The 27,659-nt window shown below is 39.7% G+C and overlaps 2 protein-coding genes across 9 annotated transcripts in view; one reads left to right on the top strand and one right to left on the bottom strand.

The window, feature by feature from the left end:
* Positions 1-27,659, top strand: part of PDE11A (phosphodiesterase 11A) — a 324,082-nt gene that overhangs the window by 252,020 nt on the left and 44,403 nt on the right. For 4 of the 7 annotated variants that reach the window (XR_015061190.1, XM_085893118.1, XM_085893115.1 and 1 more), the window contains exons 17-19: positions 5,371-5,448; positions 15,143-15,206; positions 19,422-19,496. Coding sequence is in view for 6 of the 7 variants with exons in the window: in XM_085893118.1 (XP_085749244.1) it covers positions 5,371-5,448; positions 15,143-15,206; positions 19,422-19,496 (217 nt within the window). In the remaining variant the exon portion in view is untranslated. Of the gene's footprint in view, positions 1-5,370; positions 5,449-14,342; positions 14,577-15,142; positions 15,207-19,421; positions 19,497-20,400; positions 22,035-22,059; positions 23,047-27,659 lie in introns of those variants that run through there. The other 3 variants (XM_085893119.1, XM_085893116.1, XM_085893120.1) reach the window with 3 other exon arrangements.
* LOC147022331 (uncharacterized) overlaps positions 1-27,659 on the bottom strand; it is a 69,957-nt gene that overhangs the window by 3,075 nt on the left and 39,223 nt on the right. Inside the window, exon 2 of one of the 2 annotated variants that reach the window (XR_015061192.1) lies at positions 14,860-14,934. Coding sequence is in view for 1 of the 2 variants with exons in the window: in XM_085893125.1 (XP_085749251.1) it covers positions 1,758-2,828 (1,071 nt within the window). In the remaining variant the exon portion in view is untranslated. Of the gene's footprint in view, positions 1-910; positions 2,835-14,859; positions 14,935-27,659 lie in introns of those variants that run through there. The other variant, XM_085893125.1, reaches the window with a different exon arrangement.

The raw sequence follows: 27,659 nt of genomic DNA, 5'->3' as shown, positions 1-27,659 counted from the left end.
TTAGCGAAATTGAGCTTCTCTATTGGTCCATAACTGTCATAGCCACACCCCGTCCGTCAGGCCACGAAGGTGAAAAACAGCTCATTCGCTCACCAAATTCGCTCGCCAAACCAAGTTCCAAAGTAATTTATTGCGAAATCTACAGAAAAACTACTTACTACATTAAATGATAAAGAAAGTTATGTTTTGCATCAAAGGAACTTGAGACAATATTTATCTGCTGGGTTGAGAGTGAGGAAAATTCATCGGATTTTGAAATTTAAACAAAGTCATTGGTTAAAGAAGTATATTGATTTTAATACAAAAAGGAGAACAGAAGCAAAAACAGATTTTGAGAAGGACTTTTATAAATTAATAAATAATGCTGTATTGGGAAAGACTATGGAAAATGTTAGGAATCGACAAAACAAAAGACTTGCGACATCTTGGAAACAGGCTTCAGGGTTAATTAATGGACCAAGTTTTGAGCGAACGGAGGTGTTTTCAAAAAACTTGTTTGCTATTCATTTTAAAAAAGAGAGTATTGAAATGGATAAACCTATTTATTTAGGAACATCAATTCTTGACTTGTCAAAGTCGTTAATGTATGACTATTACTATAATAATTTAAAATCAAAGTATAAGGATAATGTGTCATTGTTATATATGGATACAGATAGTTTTATATTAGAAATTAAGACAAGTGATGTATATGAGGATATGATTGATAATATTGACATATATATGATACAAGTAATTATAAGTCAAGTGATGTGTTGTTTTCATCAAAGAAAAAAAGGTTATTGATAAGTTTAAAGATGAATTGGGTGGGAAGGTCATGAGTGAATTTATAGGATTGTGATCAAAGTCTTATGCTTTTACGTACATTGATAATAATAACATTGAAAGGTGTGATAAGAAGCTAAAGGGAATAAAGAAAAATATAACACTGAACAACAAAATTTTTTTACTGGAGATGTGTAAAGTGATTTAGACTAATTTGGGTACGCTGATTTCAAAAATCATAACCGTTTTGCTGTATCACGTCAGGATTTTCAGTAACAGAAATATTCCCATTGCCGAGAAGTCAGGATTTCAATGAAATTTACAAAAATTCATTTATTCATTTATTTCATCATGAATGCTTCAAAATTATAGAAATTACAGAAAAACTCCACTAGAATGTAATTAAAAATGCTTTAGGCATTTGGCTTTGCGTTTGTGCTGCTCTGTGTCAGTTTCACGATGCAGGAACCAGCAGAAATCGCCCATCATGTTCGGGTTGTGCCGCCCTTGGTAACGCGTCTCCATGAGTGAAATCTCTTGGTGGAATCGCTCGCCGTGCTCGTCCGAGACTGCTCCCAAGTTGTCAGGGAAGAAGTTCAGGTGCTGGTGTAGGAAATGGATTTTCAGGGACATCCTGGAGCCAAGTTTCCTGAAGGACTCCAGCAGCTGCTGCACTATTTCTTCATAGTTGTCCGCGCGCTCGTTCCCCAAGAAGTTGTCCGTCACAGCTTTGAAGCTCCTCCACGCTGCCAGCTCTTTGGGGTTTAGAGTTGTCGGAAAAGTTTTGTCCTTCATAATCTGTCGGATTTGCGGTCCAACAAAGACACCAGCCTTGATCTTGGCCTCCGACAAGGTGTTGCCAAACTTTTCCTTGAGGTATAAAAACCCACGCCCATTCAGATCCATTGCCCATACAAAACTTTTCATCAAGCCGAGCTTTATGTGGAGTGGTGGAAGGAAAACCTTGGCTGGGTCGACAAGGGCGACATGCTTCACGTTGTGTCGACCAGGTACATGCTCTTTCGCTCTTCCCAATCTTTCTTCGTCCAGTGATTCTTGTCGTCTCTGCTATCCCAGAGACAAAGGAAGCACATGTATTTCGTGTAGCCTGACTGCAGCCCTAACAACAGCGCCACCACTTTCAAGTCTCCGCAGATGTGCCAGTTGAAGTCATTGTACTTGATGGAATCAAGCAGCTGCCGCATAGTCTCATAGGTCTCTGTCATGCCGAACGCGTGAGCCAGTGGGACTGATGGTTTCTCGTTGCCATTGTGGAGCAAAACAGCCTTCAAGCTGTTCTTCCCCGAGTCGATGAAGAGGCGCCAGTCTGCAGGATCGTGATCACACCCAAGTTCTTTCAACAGACCGTTGATGTCACTGCAGAATGTCATCGTGTCTTCCATCTCAAAGAACTCAGCCATGTCTCTGTGACGTGCTCTGAACAAGGATATCTTGGTGTTAGGTTCAAGTAGATTCCACTGCTGCAGCCTTGATCCAAGCAGCTCTGCCTTCGCCTTTGACAGCGAGAGATCTCTTACAAGATCATTTAAGTCTCCCTGGTTCAGAAGGTGTGATTCTTGAGTGTCGGGTTCAAAAGGTTCATCATCACCATCCTCTTCACCACTGCTTACAGCTATGTTCTGATCAGCTGGAGGTGTTGGAACGGGGTTCTCGTCATCATGAGGCACAGGTTTACGAGCAGAGACGCAGTCAGCGTACTTGATGTGACCTTTATTCTTCTTGTTGAAGCCGGCGATGCTTGTGCAGCAGAAATAACAATCATCATGATGATTCTGCGGCTCACGCCATATCATGGGCACCGCAAATGGCATGCTCGCGCGCTTGCCCACCAACCACTGAGTCAAGGTTGTGTGACAGCTTGTGCAGCAGATGTGTGGTGCCCAGCCCTGTTCTTGGTCCCCCACCTTACACCCGAAGTAGTGAAAGTAGGCGGCCTTCATTTTCACTGCTGTAGATATACTTCGCTGTTGATCTTTTTTGGTATACTGACCACAGACATAACAGAAGTTGTCAGGATGATTGGTACAGGAACGCCTACTCATCTTTATCTGAAAGAAAGAAATATAACACAAGTTAACAACAATTGTACGAAATAGACATGTTAAAGACATATGTAAATTTCATTGAAATCCTGACTTCTAGGCAATGGGAATATTTCTGTTCCTGAAAATCCTGACGTGATACAGCAAAACGGTTATGATTTTTGAAATCAGCGTACCCAAATTAGTCTTAATCACTTTACACATCTCCAGTAAAAAAAATTTTTTGAAATTTGTTGTTCAGTGTAATCAAGGAAACAATAAACTTTAAACATTATTCCAACTGTTTTACCTTAAAGAAGGAAGAGTACAGAAAAATGAATACAATAAGAAGTTATAAACATCAATTATATACAGAAGAGATAAATAAGAAAGCATTTAGAGCTATTGATCATAAAAGATATATTTTAGAGAATGCAATCAATAGTCTCCCTTATAAGTATGTGTTAAGATATTCGGTTGGGAATTTTTACACGCTACTGCCGTCTTTTTACTGATTTGTAAATGATAGAATCAAGCAATAACCAAACCAAAGAGTGGAGATGTAATCAGCCTTGGTATTTAAATGGGAAACATAAAGAATGTGAGAAATATCAAATCAGTCTTACTGAAGAAATACCCTGGGTAAAAGTAGATAAAACAAATAAGTGGATAAATTTAATTACAAATAAGTTGGAGGATGTAAAGAAAAAAATAAATATCCTTGAATGGACTGAAAACTTTGATGGTTATCAATTGAGCAATGGAAAAACAATTTACTACAATCTCAAAATGATATGTGGCTCAGGAGGTGGTAAAACAAGAGCATTGAGAGAAGTTTATCATTTCATTTCTGCTCAAAAAAGATACTTCAACCAAGAACCAAGTTCCAAAGTAATCTTTGTGAATTTACTCGATGGTGATGAATGTAATAGGAAAATTAATTTATTCCCTAAAGGCGAACATGGACAAATATTTATTGGTTCGCTCTTTGAGTGGAATGAAAATATTAAAGGAAAGAAGTGATTTAATCAGTAAGTCTCAATTTTACATTTGCTCAATGGGGCAGAGATCAGTCTCCTCTTTTGGACTTTTGGGGCTTGAGTCAGTCACAATTTTACATTTGCTTGTATGGGAGGGAAGGGAATAAATGTGTCTCCTATTTTGGGCTTTTGGGGCTTGAGTCAGAAAATTTTCCCCTTTCCCCCATTCATTTGAATGTCTGCCTCAGAAGCCCCATTTATCCTCGACTCATGGGTATCGATGGGAGATGACAGCAGACAGCAGTGCACTGCTTGCTGGATTATCTGGATGGAAGAGTTAGACAGAACAGCCTCGAGAAGGTGGTTCCATAGATGAGAGAAGCCTGGAATAAGAGTTGAAATGTGCAGTCAGCCTGGATTTTGGAACTTTAACTAGTACTGGGTGGTTTACATGGAGGGGGCAGTGCGTTACTGGAAGAACGCATGCATCCTGGAGTTCCTGGGGATGGTTGGAGGACTGATCACATGACAGAGAGAACAATGTTGGAGAATAGATGGTAGAAACACAAAAAGACCACCGACCTACCTGCGCTGTGAGAGCAATGGACCTTATGCTTTGGCCTTCTCACAGGAGATTCCAATCATTTTGAGAGTGCTTTAGATTCCACAGAATCCAGGAGAGACAGATTTGATTATTGGACGCCAGTCTATAGCTGAGAGCAGTACTACATTGAGCCATGGAAAAAGGCCTTGAAGACTGTGATGTGTTTTTGTGGTTGTTGTGTTACCTACCCTGGTTTCATTTAGCCATTTTGTTAAACTTGACTTTTTATTCCAGTTGTTGTGGGGTCTTATCGCTTCTCCGCACCCGAATAAATTATCAGCAGACATGCGTAAGTTATGTTCTCGGTGTGTGCAGCCGAATTGAAAATTATAATATTCCCCGAGCCGCCATTCAACACGCTCCAGTTGAAACCTTCATGCTCAAGCCTTCTTGCAGAGTGCTAACATCAAAAGTTATAAAAGTTCAAAGTTGCACAGGTACTTTATCGACAACCTGTATATTAACCTTCAAGCCTGTATGACATGGGAATTTTTGCTGCTACTCAAATAGCAGACAATCTATAATAACTCAACACACAATTAAGTCACAGGGATCTTCTGCGATAATAACAGTGAGAGAGTGTGAGTTAAGAGTGCAATGATATTAATTTGGGTTTGTCTGTTGGTGTTCTTATCTGAACTCTCGACTCATGAGGTTTGCAATCGACATTCAAATCCCATACGTGATATGTTTGTCCATTTGTCTACTAATGTCCTTATATTTATTGCGAAAGTACACTTATGTCTGCTAATGTATTTATCCTGAATGTGATTTGATATATGTACAAGCTTCACAATGAGACTTAGATAATTGTAAAATTAAAAAAAAAAAATTGCAATTATAAAAAGGATGAGTTTCTGCTTGATGTCGTGCCTGAAATAGTGATACTGTCTTTGTGTTGCATCTTCAAGGAAAGCAGCGAATTGAGGACTTGTAGTAATTTTCGGTGTTCTTCTTTCTTATTTGTTGCTCTTTACAGGCAGCGTGCAAGGTTCTTTGATCTCGTCCAATCTCCAGGTTGTGATTGGGGTATCAGAGAGAACCATGATCTGCTCAGGTTTGATTGCGATTTTTTTTTCTCCAGATTTATCAAAACACCAATAACATTTCATTTGTTCAACATCAATGCCAATCTATTTATAATTTACTTTCTTCCATCTTTCTACGATTATATTATATAATATTATATTTATAATCTATTTATGGTAAAACTTGTACAAAACAGTCTCTCAATCATGTGGTCACTTACCTTATCCAGCCTTTTTCATGCACAGAAATAGCCTTGATTACAATGTGACAACTTTCTTCGATGAGGTAGAGGCCATTTCTAAATGTCCATTGTTTATTACTCATAAGTCATTACAAGTGTTCTGAGTGTTCATGTTGAAAACCACGAGGAAGTGCAAATTTCCGAGTGCTTTTCACTGCAGTTCTGCAATGCCTTGTGAACATTACGTCCGCTGCCGAAGATTGACGGAGGTTGTGTTTTCACCACTGTCTGTTTGTCTGTCTGTGAGCAGGATATCTCAAAAGTTCTGCACGGATTCAGATGAAACTTGGTGGGCAGGTTGGGTGTGGCAAGGACGAATCGATTTGATTTTGTTGAAGATATGAATCCGGATCCGAGAATTTTTAAAGCGATTCTTCACCAATGAGAGATAGGGCCACAAACGATATAAAGCACGATGTCTCAAAAGGTTGTGGACACGTTGGGTATGTGACCAGGAAGAATTATTTCGATTTTGGTGAAGATCTGGACCTGAATACTAGAATTAAAAAATATTTTTTAAGTGATTCTTCACCATTGAGAGATGCGGCCAAAAACGATATATCGTATGATATTTCAAAAAATTGTCGATGGATTTGGACGATACTTGGTGGATGAGTTGGGCAGGGGACAAGAATATGCCGATTTGATTTGGGTTAAGGTCCGGACATTTGGGCAGAATGCAGATCCGGCCTATCAGTGAGATACACAACATAAACTGCTTAGCCTGGCGGAGGTATGTGCTCTACCGAGTGCAGTTCTAATCATTGTATTTTTCTCTGGGGCTGTACTGTATATTAAGGTGAGCATTGACTGTCTTGTAGTTTGGCCTATGTGCTGGTCAAGTAAATATGAATTTAGATTGCTCACAGCATATGTTCATGTCTATACACGATCTGACCAAATGTCATGGGGCACAATTGATATCAGTAATGGTTTACAATCGGTGGTTTGTGGCCATTTAATAATGTATATGCAAGTAAAGCCTTTAATCGCAGCCTGGATGCTGACATGAAAACCTTCTGCCATTTTTCATAGTTTAAAGATGCAAAGCTCTGCCATCCCCAGAAAAGTGAATCCCCCATATTTCTTTCTGATTTTGTGGTTATTGTTTTTGAGCTCATAATTCGCATTCCAACATATCCAACAGAACCTGCTATCAGACTTAAACAATGTGCACCTGAACTTGTCTTTCAAGAAAACCTATTTACACATGAATTTAAAGGTTCCCCCAAGATACTCATTCATTGCGGCATGCCTTGTGGCCATGTGCAATTCCTCACATCTCCTGTGATTTTTAATGATACCTTGGATAAATCGGATGGAAGGCATCAGATTTAATTATATATCTTTTTGTAAAAGGTGACTAAAATGATGAAAGGCTTGTGTGAAACTGCTTTGTGGTATCCCTTTGAGTGCAAGGTTCGATTTATTCATAAAAAAAACTAGAGCACTCGGTAGAGCGCATGCCTCCGCCACGTAATGCCTGATCCACGAGAACATATCAGGCCCAATACATTTTTGAAATATCATGCGATACAGGACTATATCGTTTTCAGCCATATCTCTCAATGGTGAAGAATCACATTAAAAATTAAATAACTCCCGTATCCAGATTCAGATTCAGATCTTCACCAAAATCGAATCAATTCATCCTTGCCACAGACACACAACGGGTCCACCAAGTTTCATCTGAATCCCGTCCACAACTTTTTGAGATATCCTGCTATATATCGTTTTTGGCCCTATGTCTCAATGGTGAAGAACCACTAAAAATTCTAGTAGTCTAATCCGGATCCAGATTTTCATCAAAATCCAATCAGTTCGTCCTTGTCACACACCCAACCTGTCCACAAAAAAATTTCATCCAGATCCGTCCACACCTTTTTAAGATATCCTGCACAGGGACAAATGAACAAACAGACAGAAAAGGGTGAAAACATAACCACCTTCGCCTTCGGTGGTGAAGGTAAAAAAACTGGTTGCAGGTGTGATGGTCCACATTCAAAAATGAAAGAACCTTCAACGAGCACAGCTGGCCCAGCAAGACATTAAGCCCAGGGCAAACATTTTCACGACAGAGTGATTTTATCCAGGACTTTGTCGGCATTTTGCACCAGATGTTAATCATTAAGCACCCTCAAAGGGGAAAGGGTCGAATGTGACTGCACAATGCAGAAGTTGAGTCCAATATCATAAGCATTTGAGATTAAGTTTCAAATCGAACCGATTAAAATGATCCTACACAGTAGTATGGCTGTAATTATATTGTGCAGGGAATTTTAACAAAGCCTCGAAGCGTTAAACATAAACACTGAGCACAAACACTTGAACAAAGCGAATGGGATTTGAGTGATTTTTTTTTTCTTCTTTCGCCTCCACTTTTCTTCAGAAGTATGTTTCCATGTGTTTTTTTAAAGTTGCAAGTAGAGGAGAAGGATAAGGCATATAGTCATTTCCATTGACATGTAGTAAGGAAGGTGAGTGAGGGTCAACCACAGTAAGCAGATTAGTATTGCATGTACATTCAACCAGGTGGAGTGAGGCAGGCAAATGCTCCACACCCCACCCCAAAGCTCATTGAGCCAGTCAAGTTTTCCCAACATTCCAGGAGTAGTATGATTGTTTCACACTAAGTGTGAAATATATATATATATATATATATATATATATATATATATATATATATATATATATATATACATGAGCCTGGTGTTGGCACAGTGGTTAGGACAGCGGCTTGGGATCCAAAAGGTCCTGAGTTCAATCCCCGTTGAGCCACTGAATTAATACACTCAGCCTGCCATCCTTCCGAGGTCGGCGAAATGAGTACCAGTCTACTGGGCCGGTGTATACCCCGGTTAAAATAGGTGTACCATATCCCTGTGTCATAAGAGGCGACCAGGGTTGCGTCAGGAAGGGCATCCGGCGTAAAACATGTGCCAAATCACTATGTGGATCATACGGATGATCCGCTGTGGCGACCCTGAACGGGACCAGCGGAAAGAAGAAGAAGAAGATATATATGTATATATATATATATATATATATATATATATATATATATATGTAGATATATATATATATATATATATATATATATATATATATATATATATATGTATATAAACATACACATACAGCTCTGGAAAAAATTAAGAGTCCACTGCAAAATTATCAGTTTTTCTGGTTTTACTATTGATAGGTATGTGTTTGAGTAAAATGAACATCTTTGTTTTATTCTATAAACTACTGACAACATTTCTCCCAAATTCCGAATAAAAATATTGTCATTTCGAGCATTTATTTGCAGAAAATGACAACTGGTCAAAATAACAACAAAGATTCAGTGTTTTCAGACCTCAAATAATACAAACAAAACAAGTTCATATTCATTTTTAAACAACACAATATTAATGTATTAACTTAGGAAGAGTTCAGAAAACAATATTTTGTGGAATAACCCTGATTTTCAATCACAGCCTTCATGCGTCTTGGCATGCTCTCCACCAGTCTTTCACATTGCTGTTGGGTGATTTTATGCCACTCCTGACGTAAAAAATCAAGCAGCTCGGCTTTGTTTGATCGATTGTGACCATCCATCTTCCTCTTGATCACATTCCAGAGGTTTTCAATGGGGTTCAGGTCTGGAGATTGGGCTGGCCATGACAGGGTCTTGATCTGATGGTCCTCCATCCACACCTTGATTGACCTGGCTGTGTGGCATGGAGCATTGTCCTGCTGGAAAAACCAATCCTCAGAGTTGGTGAACATTGTCAGAGCAGAAGGAAGCAAGTGTTCTTCCAGGACAACCTTGTACGTGGCTTGATTCATGAGTCCTTCACAAAGACTAATCTGTCTGATTCCAGCCTTGCTGAAGCACCCCCAGATCATCACCGATCCTCCACCAAATTTCACAGTGGGTGCGAGACACTGTGGCTTGTAGGCCTCTCCAGGTTTCTGTCTAACCATTAGACGACCAGGTGTTGGGCAAAGCTAAAAATTGGACTCATCAAAGAAGATGACCTTACTCCAGTCCTCTACGGTCCAATCCTTATGGTCTTTTTGCAAACCTCAGCCTAGCTCTTCTTTGCTTCTCATTGATGAAGGGCTTTTTTCTAGCTTTGCACAACTTCAGCCCCGCCCAGAGGAGCCTGTTTCAAACCGTCCTCGCCATGCACTTCACCCCAGCTGCCGTTTGCCATTCTTTTTGTAGGTCACTTGATGTCATCCTACGGTTGTTGAGTGACATTCGAATGAGTTGGTGGTCATCCCGGTCAGTGGAAAGTCGTTTTCACCCTCTGCCAGTCTGTAGCTTTGTTGTCCCCAATGTCTGCTGCTTGACCTTGTTCTTATGAACCGACGTCTTTGAAATTTTAAGGATGGAAGCAACGTGACGCTCACTGTATCCCTCTGCCAGTAAAGCCAGAATTGAACCCTTCTTTTCCTCTCTCTAAACTTTTCTTTTCAACTCTTTTGGCTTGGTCAATAGTTATTTTTTTGATTACAGTTACTTTTTGAGGTACTACTAGCATTGTTTTTGCCATCCAGCTGGTTCTATTGCAAGAGGATAGTGATGACCACAGCAGTGGTTTTTATACTTTTCCTTGTTAAATAAGATTTGGTTCAGGTGATCACCTAATCAGTACCTCACTAAGTAGAATGAGGTGTGCCTGTGTTGGAATTCAACAGACACTGGAATGGAATGGCTGCCATACATGTAGAGATGCTGATTTAAATTTTTTTTGGAGTACTGTTATTTTTTTCCAGAGCTGTATATATACAAACACACACACACACACACATATATATATATATATATATATATATATATATATATATATATATATATATATATATATATATATATACATATATATATATATATATGTATATATATATATATATATATATATATATATATATATATATATATATATATATATATATATATATATATATACATATATATATATATATATGTATATATATATATACACACACACACACACACACATACTGAATATACTATATATATATATATATATATATATATATATATATATATATATATATATATATCTTCTTCTTTCGGCTGCTCCCGTTAGGGGTCGCCACAGCGGATCATCCGTATGATCCGCATAGAGATTTGGCACATGTTTTACGCCAGATGCCCTTCCTGACGCAACCCAAGTCGCCTCTTTACGACACAGGGATATGGTACACCTATTTTGACCGGGGTATACACCGGCCCAGTATACTGGTACTCATTTCGCCGACCTCGGAAGGATGACAGGCTGAGTCAACCCCCTGGTGTATTAATTCAGTGGCCCAACGGGGCTTGAACTCAGGACCTTTTGGATCCCAAGCCGCTGCCCTAGCCACTGCGCCAACACCAGGATATATATATATATATATATATATATATATATATATATATATATATATATATATATATATATATATATATATATATATATATATATATATATATATTTACACCACAAACAGACACACATACTGTATATACTCTATACACACATATACATATATATATATATATATATATATATATATATATTTACACCACACACAGACACACATACTGTATATACTCTATACACACATATACATATATATATATATATATATATATATATATATATATATATATATTTTTTTACACCACACACACACACACACACATACTGTATATACTCTATACACACATATATATATATATTTTTTTTTTTACACCACACACACACACACACACACACATACTGTATATACTCTATACACACATATATATATATATATATATATATATATATATATATATATATTTACACCACACACACACACACACACACACACACACACACACACACACACACACACACACACACACACACACACACGTGCCAGACCCCGCTATTCGCGGATCTCCTGAACTCATGGGTTATAAAGTGGGACCTGCTTTGACGTTTCGCGTATTCGCAGTTATTTATTTATTTCTTTTTTTACACTTCAGGACTGGTCTCCTTTCTCCACCTGCGAAATTGGAAATCGGCCAACATCACAATGTTAAATAAAAAAGTACAAAAACGGATCCCCTTAACTGCAGCCCATTTGGCTTACTGTACTTCTCATCATCAGCAGTCATGGAGTCCATCATCTCAAATGCCATAAAATCATTCCTTTTCTCAAACAGCCTCATCTCTGATCATCAATTCAGATTCATATCTCGTCACTCCACCTTGGACATGCTGCTTTTACTCTCCCACCAATTGTGGAGGCCCTCAATATCAGACATGAGATCAGGGCCGTCTCTCTGTACATTTCTCGAGCTTTTGATACAGTCTGGCATCCCACTTTACTCTCCAAACTGCTGCCTATCGAATGCAATGCCAACTTCACTTTTTGATTACTGACTTCCTCCACTCTCATAGATAACATATGGCTCTGAACAGAACCCTTTCACCCCTCTCCCTGTTGAGGTTGGAATACCCAAAGGCAGTGTTCTAGGCCCCATGTTATTCCTAATCTTCAACAATGATCCCACTGACTCTGGAAAATCCTCTTTATCTCTTTGCTGATGACTCCACTCTATGCTGTGACATCTCTTATCCTTCTGACAGACAGGCAGAAGCCTCTTCCCTCTCCTCAGACCTTGACAAGATCACAAACTGGTCAAACACAATTTTGCTTACTAGAAGCACCCGCTCCCTAAGGGAGCTGTCAAGTGGGTCATTTATTATACTTATGCCTATTTTACTCCAAGAGGTCCAGGAGTACACACCCAAAAAATGGTTGCGATCGGTTCAGCGGTTTTTGCGGTACCTGGGAACAGACGGACGGACAGACGGTGAATTATAGTAAGATGTATCCATTTTGTCCACCCTTTGCATTCTCCCTTACCCATCATCGTTACCTGCATCCCTTGTTTGTCGATCTCTATCGACGTTGTCCCTCTGCCATGCTGTTGGTGCTTCCCCTTTCTCTTGCTGTTCCCTTTGTTATGTTGTGTCCTTATTTGTTCTGTGTACTCGCTCTTCCATGAGCCTGGACCTTGTAAAAAAAAAATATATATATATATTGTTGTTGTTTAAACAATTCCCTGACCTTCGACAATTGCAGACTCCGACATTCGCAGCATTTTTCAGGAACGTATCCCCCATGAATAGCGCAGTCCGACTATTTATATATCTTTGTTGTACAAACATAAAAGGAATATAAATAAACACTGTATGGGCTTTTCTCGAGCAGCCAGCTGGTCTTTACATCATTATTGCAGCACTATTGCAGATTTAGAATCCACAGTGCCTATCCATGTTGGAGTACCTATCTCCAGGTCGAGGCTTGCTATTAGCCCAAATCTCAGTGTATCCCTGCTTAAACATAAGGAGACATCTTCTTTCCTCACTCAACATCTCGTGAAAATACAACAAAACAGGAATGAAGCCTACAAGACAATGCGGCCCCAACAAGGACACATGTCCCAAACGGACACATTTTGAAATATCCAAATGAAACACTAAATAACACACGCAAAGTTCAACAAGACAATTCTGGAACAGGTGTTCCAGCCTCTTGAGAAGACAGCCTCTCAGAGTAGCAAAGATAGATGTCTGGCTGAAAAGAACACGGAACTGGAATTGCTTCTTATGTCGTGGCCTGTTTGGTATTCCTTTGTGAGCACAAAGCTCATGATGCAGGTATCTCAGGGTCACATCCCATGTACTCTCTTGATTTTTCCAAGTGTCTTGAAATGTCCTTGCCCTCCATGTGCTTTGGAGCACAGTTAAACAAAAACTAAGCAACCCTTCATTTTCTCTTCTATCCTCCTGCAGTTCCTCCAACATTTCATTATCTCCACCACCGAAGGTGAAGGAGGTTATGTTTTCACCCCATTTCTGTCTGTCTGTCTGTTTGTTTGTTTGTCTGTTTGTGTACAGGATATCTCAAAAAAGTTGTGGACGGATCTGGATGAAATTGTGTGGACAGGTTTGTGTGTGACAAGGACGAACTGATTACATTTTAGTGAAGATCCAGATCTGACTACTAGAATTTTTTCAGTGATTCTTCACCGTTGAAAGAAATGGCCAAAAATGATACATCGCAAGATATCTCAAAAAGTTGGGATGAATTTGGATGAAACTCGGTGGACATGATGAGTGTGTCCCAAGGAAGAAATGATTCAATGTTGGTGAACATCCAAATCCAGATCCGGATCTGATAATTTTTTAAGTGATTCCTCACCATTGATAGGACTAAATGAAAATATATAGCATGATATCTCAAAAAGATGTCGACAGATTTGGATGAAACTTGGTGGATGGGTTGGGTGTGTGACCATGACAAATTGATTCGATTTTGATGAAGATACGAATCAGGATCTCACTACTATAATTTTTTAAGTGATTCTTCACCTTTGAGAGATAGGGCTCAAAATGATATATCGCATGATGTTTCAAAAATTTATTGGGCCAGATATGTTCTCGTGGATCAGGCATTACAGGGCGGAGGTATGCGCTCTACCAAGTGCCCTTCTAGTTTTTTTTTTGTTTTCTTTTTTGTCAGATGATGCCACCCTCCCTCTCATACTCCCACACCACTTATCTGTGTAATGTATATTGCTCCTGAATCCATCCATCCATCCATTGGGACCATACTCTGTGCAGAGCATTGGTGCTACCGAAGCAGTCTCCTTGGCTATTGGGCACAATCCTGGACAGGTCGCCACTCTGACGCAGGATACCAGCAAGCTGGTACTCATTTTGCCGACCTCAGAGGGATGACAGGCTGAGTCAACCCCACCTTGTATTAATTCAACAGCCAAGCAGGATTTGATCTCAGGATCCTTGGATCACAAGCCCACCACCCGAACCGTTAAGCCAACACCAGGCATAATGCAGGTAAATAATCTCCTAAATAAGGAACCATAAAATATGACTTTTGTTTCTTTTTTCCCCATTATGCAGAGTACTGATCATTCACAGTAGCTTTCCCCTGATAGCATCGGCACAAGGTACAACTGAGACGCAAGAGTGAGATGAAAACTTCTCTTACTGGATTGAGAATCAGGATACATTTTCTTCAAACTCCACCTCTCATTGTTATTGCAAAACAAAATAGTTTAAACAGACAAAGAGAATGTCAATTTCGATCAGAAAAATGAGAGATCTTAATGGTTTTTACCCAGTGTGTTCTCCGTCTTCCTTCAACTCGAAGAACTACGTCTATGCAGTTTTAGAGGACATTGCTTGAGGCCCCCTTGGCAGGGAACATAGTACATGCAAAGGAAAAGACATATAATGGAATTTACGGTAAATTTACCTGTTACAATATGTAGAAAAGGGTTGAAAGAAGTAATTTTTGAGGTTTCATGAAATAATGTTGTTATTATTATTATTATTATTATTATTATTATTTTTGTTGTTAATATGCTGTGTGCCTGTAATGATGAAACTATGTTGTGCAGATCCATGCTCTTGACCGCCTGTGATTTAGGTGCAGTTACGAAACCCTGGAAGATTACCCAGAAGGTACGTCGTTAGAGGATATCACATGTCAGGTGCCATAATTGTTCTTGTTTTGTATTTTTTTTCTTTCTTGTAGGATACGCCAAAGGTGGAGTATTGGCATGGTTTAACAATGGTAATTGTTTCCTCTCATCCAGCAGGATGGTACAGAGTTAGCACACTTACCTTTGAGCCGTTTGAGATTCTCGGCTTAACTATAAACTGTCTTATTTGTGTTTCACAGGCAGGGCGTTGCATCACAAAGTGTACCAGCCATTCCTTGAATGGACGATAAACTCCGTGTCCTGTGTGCTGAGAATTAGCTGGAGGATGTTAAAGATCCTATACTACCGTGCCTTTCACAAAGAGTGGGAGAGCAAGCACTCGTACCCTGAACAACTTACCAATTCCAGCCACCTTCAGTTGAATATATCAGGCCTGTCTGGAGGAAGGGACACGAAAATTTTGTTTTTTTTTCCAAAAATAATGATAATCAGACAAGTAAAATTAAAGAGCCTTCTGGGGTAATACAACAAAGTGCATTATTCACTGTGGAAGTTGCTATGAGATTGCTGACAGTTCTGGAATATTGTGCCACCTTAAACTCCGAAGTGATTCGTGAACGTCCTGAAGTTCTCAAGCATGCAAAACTATCCTGCAGTACATTGCTTTCAATGTTTGCCTTCCTAGTTTTATATTTTACAAGTTTTGCAGATGCCAAAATAAGGTTAACCAGTAGATCTCGTGATCGACTCTTCCTTTAGCAGGTGTAGTAGTAGTAGTAGTAGTAGAAATCAATATAGTTTTTCCTTGTAAATTGGAGCTTCTTCTCAAAAACAAATCGTTTTTTAAGATGATTTTGTAATGGAATTATAGCAAAAATAAATAAATAAAGTAAAATTAAATGAACAAATAAATAATATTCAAAAGATATTTATCTGTTTTTTGCAATTATCTTTTTATAATAAATCTCAAAGACTTTGTATTGACAGGAGTTCACAGAATAGTTTTATCCATAAAACTGTACATATTTTATAGGACTGAAATTCAAAGAAATTATTTCAATCTCTAATTTTTTTATTCTTTAATGGTCACAATTATTCCCACATTATTGTGGCTGGGAGGAGCTTGACCAAAGCCTTTCATGAACCGGCTGGACAGGCCTGGGATTCGGCTATGGTTGGGGCAGGAATTTGGAAATTGGCAACGGTGCCAGCAGAAGCTCGACTATTCTATGCGAAGGACACCATGGGATCTTTAACATCCACCAATTAATGCCAGCTGTCAGGACACTCAGTTTAACATCCATCCATGGGATGGCACACACAATGATGAATCATCCTGTCTGTGAAACAGTTTATAGCTAGGCTGAGATGACAGTTTATGTTTATGACCAGGATGGCAGTTTATAGCTGGGCCAAGATTCAAACCCAGACTAGACAGCTTAGAGGCGAGTGTACATACCTCGAAGCCATCCTGACAGTCCCTATTCCAATATCCAATGATGCTTGGCTTTGCAACACAGTTTTTGGAACCATGTTTATTCGTATATATTTTTAAGCTGTGCATGTCATATCAAGAGAGTGTATGATTTTAAAAGTAAAATTTTAAAACTCACCGGTAATTGTATCATGATCGTAAAGTCATGTCAAAAAAAAATTTACATCCCCTTTTTAATAATGCTGCCTTTCTTATAAAGTTCTAAAGCTTTGTTACACCCCATGTGAGAAGATGATTGGATGATCATGCTCATCAGATGAGATATTTTCCATTTGTAAGGGTTGAGGGAGACTGCATTGTTATCATTTGAATGTTTTTCACATCTCTGCACATGTGAGGATTTATTACTTTGGATTCAAGGAGAAAGACTTTTGATTTGAATTGTCTAATATCTGTTTCACATCCAATATATGAGATATGAAGCAACACACGTACATTGTGATAAAATATGTGTTCTTCATGCTAGAGCAAGCTTTCACATTGCAGTCTCTAATTATATGTGTTGTTGATGAAAGAATGCTTTTGTGTCTGCAGGAAAAATATATAAAACTGTCTCTGGGTAGTGTCCATCATTTGTAAAATGATAGGTATCAGCTTAGGCCTTAGTTGAAGAGGAAATTACCCTTGTTTAAAACCTTGCCACAACAGTTTTACGATCAAACATTTACAAAAATATGATACGTTTATTAAAACAGTTTTAATGAAGAATTTGTCCAAAATGGTTGTTTTCTCTTGTTTTAGTCTAAAGCTGATAGTATTACAACATGTGTATACCAGTGGTGATGAATACTGGTGGCAGAAGCAAAATGTTTTTTGTTTTGTTTTTTTTTGCAGCAAAATGTTCTGTGGCCTTTAGCAGTAATGAATATCGATTAAGAACATTTCTCCCAGTTGATTTGTGTGCAGCCAATTAATGATATTGTAAGAGCTGTGAGTCTGGTCTGGTTGCCTGGTTTGAGTCCAACCAGTTTGAGAGAAAATAATGTCAAAGCAACCGCAACCGCCAACCCAGTCCACGGCTCCAAATAAGTTCCCAGGCAGTTTGCCGTGTTACAATGTCTGTTGGACCATGAAATTAACTGGATGAAGGACCGATAGATGCCTGTGACCAATCTAATTAGGCCGAGCAGACCTTTAGGTCATGAGCATCGTCTAAAGCAGTTTGAACTGCACTTCAACTACGCTGCAACCAGCCTAAACAACCAAATGAAGCAGCCAGAACAAACGTTATTCACCTTGAGACTAGGTTTATTTAATAACAAGCAAATGGTTCGAGGGAAGGATTACATGAAGCAATACTAATGTAACAATCACAGGAATGATAAATGATGCAACCAAACAATAAAATCACCCCTTTATCCTAAATTACTAATGGGCGCCATCGATACAAACCAAGTGAATGAATGGGAGATCATATTTTACGAGCTTATAAGGCCTTAATGCACATCACAGGATAGAGAGACATAGGGTTTGACAAGACAGGAAGAGATTGCTGTCAAACCCGGCTGGCAAAGCCGTGCAGGAGTTCTGGGCAGTTCAATCCCAAGGAAGGGGAAATAGTTCCATGGCCAGAGAAAGAGAGAAGCAAAATCTTTTATTATTTTGGGCTCGTGTGTCCTTCTGCTCTCTTTGCCATTGGTGGCAATCTGACTGATGGGTGGGGAAACTTCGCCACAACAGCAATGTCATGAGCCACAATGGGTTCTCCTCAAATTCCAATGGAAAATACACATGCATAACGGCTGGGACACGAACCGTCTGAGGTTACTAACTGCCTTTTGACGGCCCCATTTCATTCTCCCACTTGCCTCACACTTCAAGGTTTTGCCAGGGCTTTCAAAAGAGAAACATAAAGGACAGATTTCAGGAAAAGAACATCGAACAAAGCCAAATGTTTGATGGGGGTAGAGACAAACAGAATGGCAGGGAAGATGAACTGTCTATCTGTACATTATAGTGGTGCATATCTAACATCACAATTAATTATGTTACGCTTGTACTAATCGAATACTAAGAAATGTTATACGAAACAATTTTACCCCTATTGGACGATTTTCACAACAATATTATCGAGTTCCCCCTAGATGGTCCAACACAATGGCGTAGAGGTGGCACACTTTCCCTTGAGCTGTCTAGTCTGGGTTTTATCCTCATCAAGCTATAAACTGGCAGATTGATGCTTCATAGGCAAGGCATTTCATGAAAAAGTACATTGTCCATTGGATGGACATTAACCTGGGTACCATTCTGCCATCATATTAGCTGGTAGACATTAAAGATCCCATGATATTAGTTTTTCAACAAAGAGTCGATGATTTATTGCCAACAACTGAACAAATTCCACATTCCCGCACCAACCATCTCCAGTCAAATGTCAGGCATAGCCAACTGGTTTGAGAAAAACTAGGGCCAATCTCTCTATGACCCCCTCCTGAAACCCCATATTATGGTATATGGTATATGAAGTAGAAGAGGAGGAGGAAGGGATTGAGAGGCACCTGCAAATAATTAATTTACTCACTGGGTCATTTATGTTTCTGCTGGAAATAAAGATGTGCACACAGCCAACGAATTGCCCATTCACAAATCTACCTTGCCATTGATGGCAATTCAGATGCTCAAGTCGTTTTTTTGTCACCTACAACATAAAAAAACAAAAATTGAAGTTTGTGTAAAGATGGTGGTATGTGGAGTCCAATCTGTTCAGTTCTTTTTGTTTTTTTTCCCCTCCTCTTGCAGGTTGCGGAGTTGGTGACGAGCGAATTTTTTGAGCAGGGTGACCGTGAACGTGCCGAACTTAAAATCACGCCTACGGTTTGTTTGATGCACTACGCCCAACCTAATCACCAAAAAAATTGATCAAAGAAAAGCTTCAACAAGAAGCAAGTACTATATAAATTGTCATAACCAGAGATATAGTCCTGGTCCATAGTTCAAACAAGGAACCTTTCCTCCCCCCCCCCCCATCAATTGTCATAACCCCAGTGGACACAATACATTAATCACATTCATAACAAGGACATGATGATACAGCTAAGGACTTTTACAAGAATTACAAAGAGATTAGTAGATTGTACGTAATAGACAAATTAACAGAATTTGAGATTGTAACCCTTGCTCCCAGCATCATGAATTATGTGCTTAAATGGGAACAATTATGTGCTTAAATGGGCAAAATGGAGTTGGCCAATTAAAAGTTTTTTTTCTTTTAATAGATCCAAAATCGAGGCTCATGTGTGAGCAAAGCGATGGAAGATTCAAAGGTAACACACTGATGGTGCATTCAAACTCAACCAAGCAAATGGAGGAACAACATGAAAAGAGAGAAGATGAGAGAGATCTGAAGAATTCCTTTAGCATTTTGAGTGATTGATGTCATATTGAGATAAAGTTACGTGTAACGTATATGGGCAAATGTGGTAAAGGTTAATATGGTAGAAAACATCACACATAGGGATGGAAAATGAAATGAGATGGCAGTATACTGTCGTTTTGAAGTCCATTCGATAATTTTGGAACATGAACGACAAAGGATAGGTGGAAGAGCTCTGCCTTCTGGTGAGGCTGGAGAGCATTGAAAGGGTGAAAGAGAAGGGGAATCAAGACTAGAGGAGAGGTGGTAGACTGCCAATCTGTCTGTCATGAGAGAACTGTCCTTATGTCTCTGCTTCTTTCTTATTGGATTTGCTAATGATGTTGAGAACTTTGTATTCCATAGCATCCAGGAGCGAGAGGTATGAAGCGAGGGCACCAGCCCAAAGGGGAGAACAGAACTCCACTGAGCTATGGGCAAAGGCCATTTCCCTGTGAGATTTACCAAACAACGACTTGGCATGACAGAGTGTTCTCAGTTCCCAGTCTGTGGCTTATTTTGGATACCAGCCCAAAATAGGTCAAAGCTGGCGGTGAGGCCCAGATTTGTGAGGGAGTGAACCTCTTCCATTGGCTTATCAAGGAAGTAAGTAGATCGGTGGTTTGCTCGATTATCCTTTCCTGGTATGATTGACATGTTCCTTTCGCAATCTGCTGAGAAGGAGCTGGCTGTCCAGCTTGTCTTCTTGCTTTTTCAAAGCACTGTTAGAAATGTTGATTTTTTTTCTCTGGCAACTTTGCAAAGATTTGATTTTAAAACTTCCAGCATACATTACACATTTCTGCCAACTGGCAGATTATTTATTTTAATTTTTGCACATGGTCTACATTTTTGTGGAGGAGCTGCAACACAAATTACGCATGCAGGTAAATATAAGAGCCAACACTGAACTTGACTTCAGATAAACACAGCTGCTGAGCTTGGGGCAAGCGATGTAACTTCCCAGAATACTCTGAGTTCCGGTGCCACCATTTTTATGAGTGGCGTTTCTCTCAGCAGTCAGTGTGGCTATTAAGGAGAAAATCTTGCTATTCACATTGGATACCAACCCCATGGAGTTTATCCGTGCAGTGTCCTTTGAGTTCTAAGTGAGAAAGCAGTGCGTACCATTTTTAGTCTTTAGTGTGATTGAGACAAAGCCAGATTGAGAATCAAACCACCGACCTCACAGACTCCAAGTAGATGCTCGAACCCTTATGCCACCGTGCTGCCGAACCAGTCTCCTGGGCTATTGGACACAATCTTGGACGGGTCGCCACTCCGACACAGGGTACCAGCAAGCTGGCACTCATTTTGCCGACCTCAGAAAGATGACAGGCTGCTTTAATCCCACCTGGTATTAATTCAACAGCCAAGCAGGATTTGAACTCAGAACCCTGGGATTCCAAGCAAATTGGCCTCCTGCTGCGTCCAAGTTCCTTGTGAAATTATTTAATGCATATAACTATACTTCAACTCCGGAGAGCAAACTCTTCCGGATGTCACAGGTGCCTTGTATCGTCTATCTTGGCAGATGTCTGCATAACACGGACTTAACTACAAATTGCGAATCCATGCTTTGTCTGGGCATTTATCGATATTGATTTGGATAATGAAAATGTTTTTGTTCAAATCAATCCTTTTTTGATACCGCACTGTCTGGGTCCTTGACGATTAATACAGCACCATTTTCAATTTTGTATGACCTGCAGTTTGGGAGATATAAAACTTTCCCACAGACATTGGATCTTATTATATAGATGCTCTCCAATGCTGGAATGGTATGCCTTTCAAAAATTTTCACAGCCTCGTCAATTATACAAGTTTTTAAATCTCTCCAAAAAATCTCATCTTTTAAGGTTGCTTCCACTTTGTTTTTACTTTTCTTACCTCTTCCTTCTTTATAAAGCACGAGCAAAGGTATCTGTCCCCAGTGACGGGAAAAGTTGAAGTTAATCTATCAATTTGAATTATTTAATCACTTTAAAAAGGTTAATTGTGTTGCACTCTTGGTTTCACTCACAGCCAAAGGTCTGAGCTACTTATACCACCCACCGTGAAATGGTGGTGCAACATCGGGTGGTGGAGGTTGGATTTGTCAAAGAAGAGGGTGAAATATTGCTATTTTAAATTGTGTTACTCCATGAAGATCTGTATTAAACCTACTTTAATCCAGATGTTCATGTTGATTTTAAAGATTACTAGAAGGGACAATAAAGTCATTGATGATATTGAATCAAGAAAAGTGAAATGAAAATGCAAAATAACCAATCAGCAGATTTTCAAATGCAGCAGGAAGAGGCTGCCGGAAACGGGAGACAGCATGGCCAGACACCACGGTTCGCATTATATACCACACTGTATATAAGATATTGAGATTTTGCTTCAAAGTGAAAAGCATTGTGTCAGAAATGGACTTATAATGTCCGAATTTTAAAATCCCACCCTCCTCAAAAATTATTTGATTTGGCCAAATGACATTAAATAAGTTGAGCCATTTCCTCATTTGTGCTTTTATTTCTAGTCTAAGGATCCTGAAGGAGCTTCTACTATGTTACCTGCAGAACAAAGACAATAAGAGACAGTCAATGAAACAGCATTGATGTTGATTTGAAACTGCTGACCTATTTTGAGAAGGAAATGCCAAACAGCACAATATGACAACACAAAATTTGTTAAATCCTTCCCTACATTTTGCAGTTGCCATGGCATTCAATAACATCCTCACTTTGTATTTTTACGATTGTAAATGGCATCAATAATAAGCACTACAGCAGGCCACCGAGAGGTCTTGCTCACTGAATCAAGTTCATTAACTGTTTTTTGAAGGAGTTTGAAGTTTTCTTAGAATTATTGACTTCCTCATGTAATAAATAGCCAAAGTGGGAGGGATTCCTCCGTGTGAAATCATTTAGGTTTTCCCAATTTAGACTCGGCATCTTCAGTCTAGATTTGCAATGCAATTCCAAATTAACACTGTGAGATTGATTTACTCTGGGAATGATGATAAGATATGCCACTTCTGCTTTCAAGAAAAATATGACTTGAATGTTTACTAATATAAAAATCCCCCAAACCTTCATGATGGCAGTGCAGGAAAATGTCCCAGTGGTATTATTTTCCTGATAATACCACTGGGACATTTTCCTGCACTGTCTTCATGAAGTTTTGGGGTGATTTTTACATGCACCTCTGACCATGTATGAGATTATTAATGTTTCAATCATGGGAGTGGCTGGTTATAATACACACTTGAATAATGCTAAAGATTGTATCAGAAACAGTTAATGAACTTACACTGTTTGCTTGGCCAGAGACACATAATACACTGGAAGCACCCACTCCTTACAGGAGCGGCCGGGGGGGATTATGTTATTATCCTTATTCAAATGTGTAATTCAAAATACTGCCACAAAATACATCTCACTGCATAATTCAAAACACTTCACTTAGGGTTGTGGTGAATGTGAGAATGAGTGATATTAAAGGAGGGACCCCTCCCCCCACTAAAACAAAGCACACCATAATTTTTTTTAAAGGTTATTATAAGGGATGATCAAAATGTATCAAGTTGGATCAGCAAGGAAGTGGTCATCCATTTATGACATTACATATGCTAATTACCTCATTTGCATATTCATTATTTGATGGAATTTGCATTTTTATGTGAAAATAGAGTTATACATAACAGAACACTTCTAGCCAGAGGAGTCAAATCATCTTCATAACAAACATTGACCCTTAGGTCAGTATTTGTTGGAAGCACCTTTTTCATCAATGGCTGCGATGAGTCTTTCTGGGTGGATCTCTACCAGCTTTGTGCAATGATACGGTGAAATCTTTGTCCATTCTTCACATGAAAATTGCTCTCATTCTACTAAGTTTGATGGCGATCATCGATGGACCGCAATCTTCAGGTCTCGTCATCAATGTTAAATGGGGTTCAAGTAAAGACTTTGACTGGGCCACTCAAGAACATATATTTATTTCTTATTCAGCCACTCGAGTGTGGCTTTAGCTTCGTGCTTCAGATCATTTTCTTGCTGAAATGTGAATCTCCGACCCAGTTTCAGATTAATGTCTGACTCAAACAGGTTTTCATCAAGTATTCTCCTGTACTTTGCACCGTCCATTGTCCCTTTTATCCTGACAAGCTTTCAAGTCCCTGCTGTTGAAAAGCAGCCCCAAAACATGATGTGCCACCACCATTCTTGACAGTAGGAATGGTGTTGACTAGGTGATGTGCAGTGTTAGGCATGTGCCAGACATAACACTTTGAATTTAGACCAAAAAGTTCAATTTTTGTCTTGTTTGACCACAATTATTTTCTCCACATGCCTGCAGTATCATTCAGATACTTTTTTGCATACTCCATGTGAGCATTTAGATGTGTCTCTTTCAGTAATGGCTTCTTTCTTGCCATCTATCCATGGAGGCCAACTTTGTAAAAAGAAGGGGATGTTGTTGATTGATCAACACTGACCCCATTTCGGACATAGTGCCTTTCAGATCTTTCAAAGTCATTGTTAAATTTACAGTGACATCCCGAACCAGTTTCCTGCTTGCCCGGCTGCTGTGTTTGGATGGGCGACCTGATCTGGGTAGTGTCGGGATGGAATGATACATCTTCCACTTCTTAATCATGGATTTAATCATACTCAAAGGGATAATGAGTGACTTTAAATCTTCTTATAACCCTTTCCTGAACGGTGCTTCTCCACCACTATATGTCTGACTTCCTTGGAAAGCTCCTTGGTCTTCATGTTTACCTCGTTGGTTGACCAAATGAGTTTCACCTTAAAACTCCTTTGATAAGTGGTGGAGCGTAATTTTTAAGTTGAACCACTGATTACCTCCAGGTGAAACCGATTACACTTATTTTGTAACCTCTCAAACAAATAATTTGCTCCTGAAGTGGTTTCTGGTTCATCAGACAGAGTACAGTCAAAATGTCGGATGACCTCCCACAAATTGCAACAAAAGCAAACTCAACAGATTTTGATTCCTGGATATGTCCTCAGTGACAGAAAAAAAACTCCTAAGGGATCCTCCGGGGGGAAAGTCCTGAAATCATGGAAATCCAATATGGCCGCCACCCAGCTTTGGGGAAAATGAGAAAATTGTAAAGATTGATATTTTAAGATGTAAATTTATGTTTTTCTGCATTGTAATTGTTTCTTGTTATGGTCAGTATATTGATATACAAGAATAACTTTTTAAAAAGTGAAATGTATTGAGGGTAAAATAAAAAATTATAGCTTTATGTCCAAAAATGTCTATCTTTTGTCCCGAAAAAAAATATTTACCTGATACTGATTTTGGCTCCTGGACCAAAAAAAAAAAGAAATGTTGAAAACACAAGATGAAATCAAGTCTATGGCAATGCAATATAATTATGTAAATCATTGAAACATGACAAAATTCACAATTTCACTCGGGGCAATCACATCTGCCTGACGAAGGTTTCGAAATGAAAATGAAAATTCGCATTAAACTCAGAAAGTACATCCATTATAAACTTACTATAGATGTTGAGAAAAATCAAGCGTATTAAAGTTAGAACTCGACAATGTCGTCATCATCCTCATCATTGTCAAATGGAGTGTTTGTGCAGCCAGAGCCCCTGCAGTTTCTACAAGCTGGAGTGCACTCAATGTTGTGCTTCTTGCATGTGCATCTCATGGTGCTACATTCAGCCTGGCAGTTGCACCTCATGACACGTAACACCTTTTCAGGAGCTGGAGCTATTGATGTCTGAAGTGGCACAAAACCCTCATCACACTTCTGCCAACCCCAGTCTGTCGGAAGAAGTTCATCTGCACATCCCTTCCATTCTTGGACTTGCAGATACACGCGCAGGCTGTGATACTTTGCTGCTTCTGATGTTGGTGGTAACGTCTGTGGTTGCACGTGAGAGGAGCTCCAAGCCACCTTGTCCCAGTACCGCTGATACCAGAGGGTGTCCAGGGTGTCAGTTGACTTTCCGTTGAAGATTATCACCAATGTTTTTTTCTCCTGCATCTGCCACATCACTTACGGAAGCTGGATATGGATCAAAAACCTTGGCCTGGTCACGGAATGTGTTGTTTGCTTTGAACTTTTTGAGGGAAGCTCCCTTTCCAATCCCATGAAGATGAGATGTCGTGTCGCACCCAAGAACTGCATGTAGAAACAGTATGTGCTTGCATATGTCTGTACCAATCATTTTCTTTGTAGCCTTGATGTTCCAGATGCGAGGCTTCTTCATGTTCTTCTTTGACTCGGGACAAAAGAAGAGGTCATGGGATTCTAAGCTTGCATGGTAGCATAGGAGTACGAGGAGGTCTGTGTCATCACCAACTAATACAGTGTTGATGACAGTAGCAGACTGCACGGCCTTCAGTACAATCAAGAGATCAGCATCCCCTGAGGCATGGTGTGTCTCACAGTTCTTCTTCTGAAGCTCTTCACTCAACATGAAAATTAATCGCTGTTTATTCTGCCTATTGGCAAGAAACTGTTCCTTCTTCATTGTGAGACGAATGTCAGCTGTAAATGTCACAGTAGTGCCAGCATTCCCTTTAGACCGTCTATGGTGTGTCATGTCCTTCGTGTTGGTACTCTCATAACCATCAAACACGACTATGGTATCTCCGTACTTCTTCGTTACATAATCAGTGTACTGGTGGCATATGTCTCTGGATGTAGATCCATGAGACCATGGAATGCGTTGAACAAGTGCCCCGCATCCAAAACATACTGTTGCCCATCATTGGAGATCTCGGCTGGGACATCGGATCCAAGAAGATCCCAGATGGCATCAGCAAAGACTGGCTTGTGTGCTTCTCGGAGCTGAAGAAAGGAATCAGAGGGCTGGTGGATAGCTGCTCAGTTCATATTTGAAGGCCGACTCCAGTTCTTCTGCTGTCTGTGCAACAGCGATCAGTCTCTGGAAGAGGAGTTGTGGGTCAACCTGGACTTGCTCTCCATCAATCTTGACAGATGACTTCATGCCGAGGGTGACAACTTGGTCTTTCCTCTTAAATGTGTACTCGGCAGGTGTGTTCCCATCCATAGATTTCAATATTTTGGTTCCTACAGCATGTGCTGTATCGACGTTGACGGTGGGGTGTGCATGAACTCCAGTGGCAATGTTCCTCAGAAGTGGATCACTACTGAACGGATTCCGTTCTGTAAATACTGAAGAGCTGATAGTGTGTCCTTCCAATCACGAGATTGTCTTGCCTTGGTCATGTCCTTCTTCTGCTCTCCAGTGTTGTAGTTCACACCTGTGAGCTCCTGCATTGCCTGGTTTATTTCTGCACAGGCAGGCATTCATAGTAGCCATACCAGCCGTTGTTGCTCTGTCATTCGTTGCCCTCGTGTGAGCCCCCCGCTGGTCTTCAAACTTCTCATCAGAACTTGTTCGATGATCAGGTCAGATGAAAGACCTGCCCACAGGCGATCACTTCATCGAACCACATGGAACCCCTCATCAAAACGTTGTTGGACATTGGGATGTTGCGTTTTGAGGTTGGACATCTGCTGCAGATACACCCTCGCAGATTTGGCATACAGGTTGTGGCCCGAGGCTGCCAGGTAAGGCAGCATTTCCTGGATGGCCTATAGATGTAGTGCCCAGTTCC

This window comes from Eptatretus burgeri, chromosome 8 (assembly GCF_056783735.1).
Source record: "Eptatretus burgeri isolate ZD-2024b chromosome 8, Ebu_testis_v1, whole genome shotgun sequence".
Classification (NCBI taxonomy): Eukaryota; Metazoa; Chordata; class Myxini; order Myxiniformes; family Myxinidae; genus Eptatretus; species Eptatretus burgeri.
Note: the sequence above shows the minus strand (reverse complement) of the source record. Positions and strands in the feature narration are given on the sequence as shown.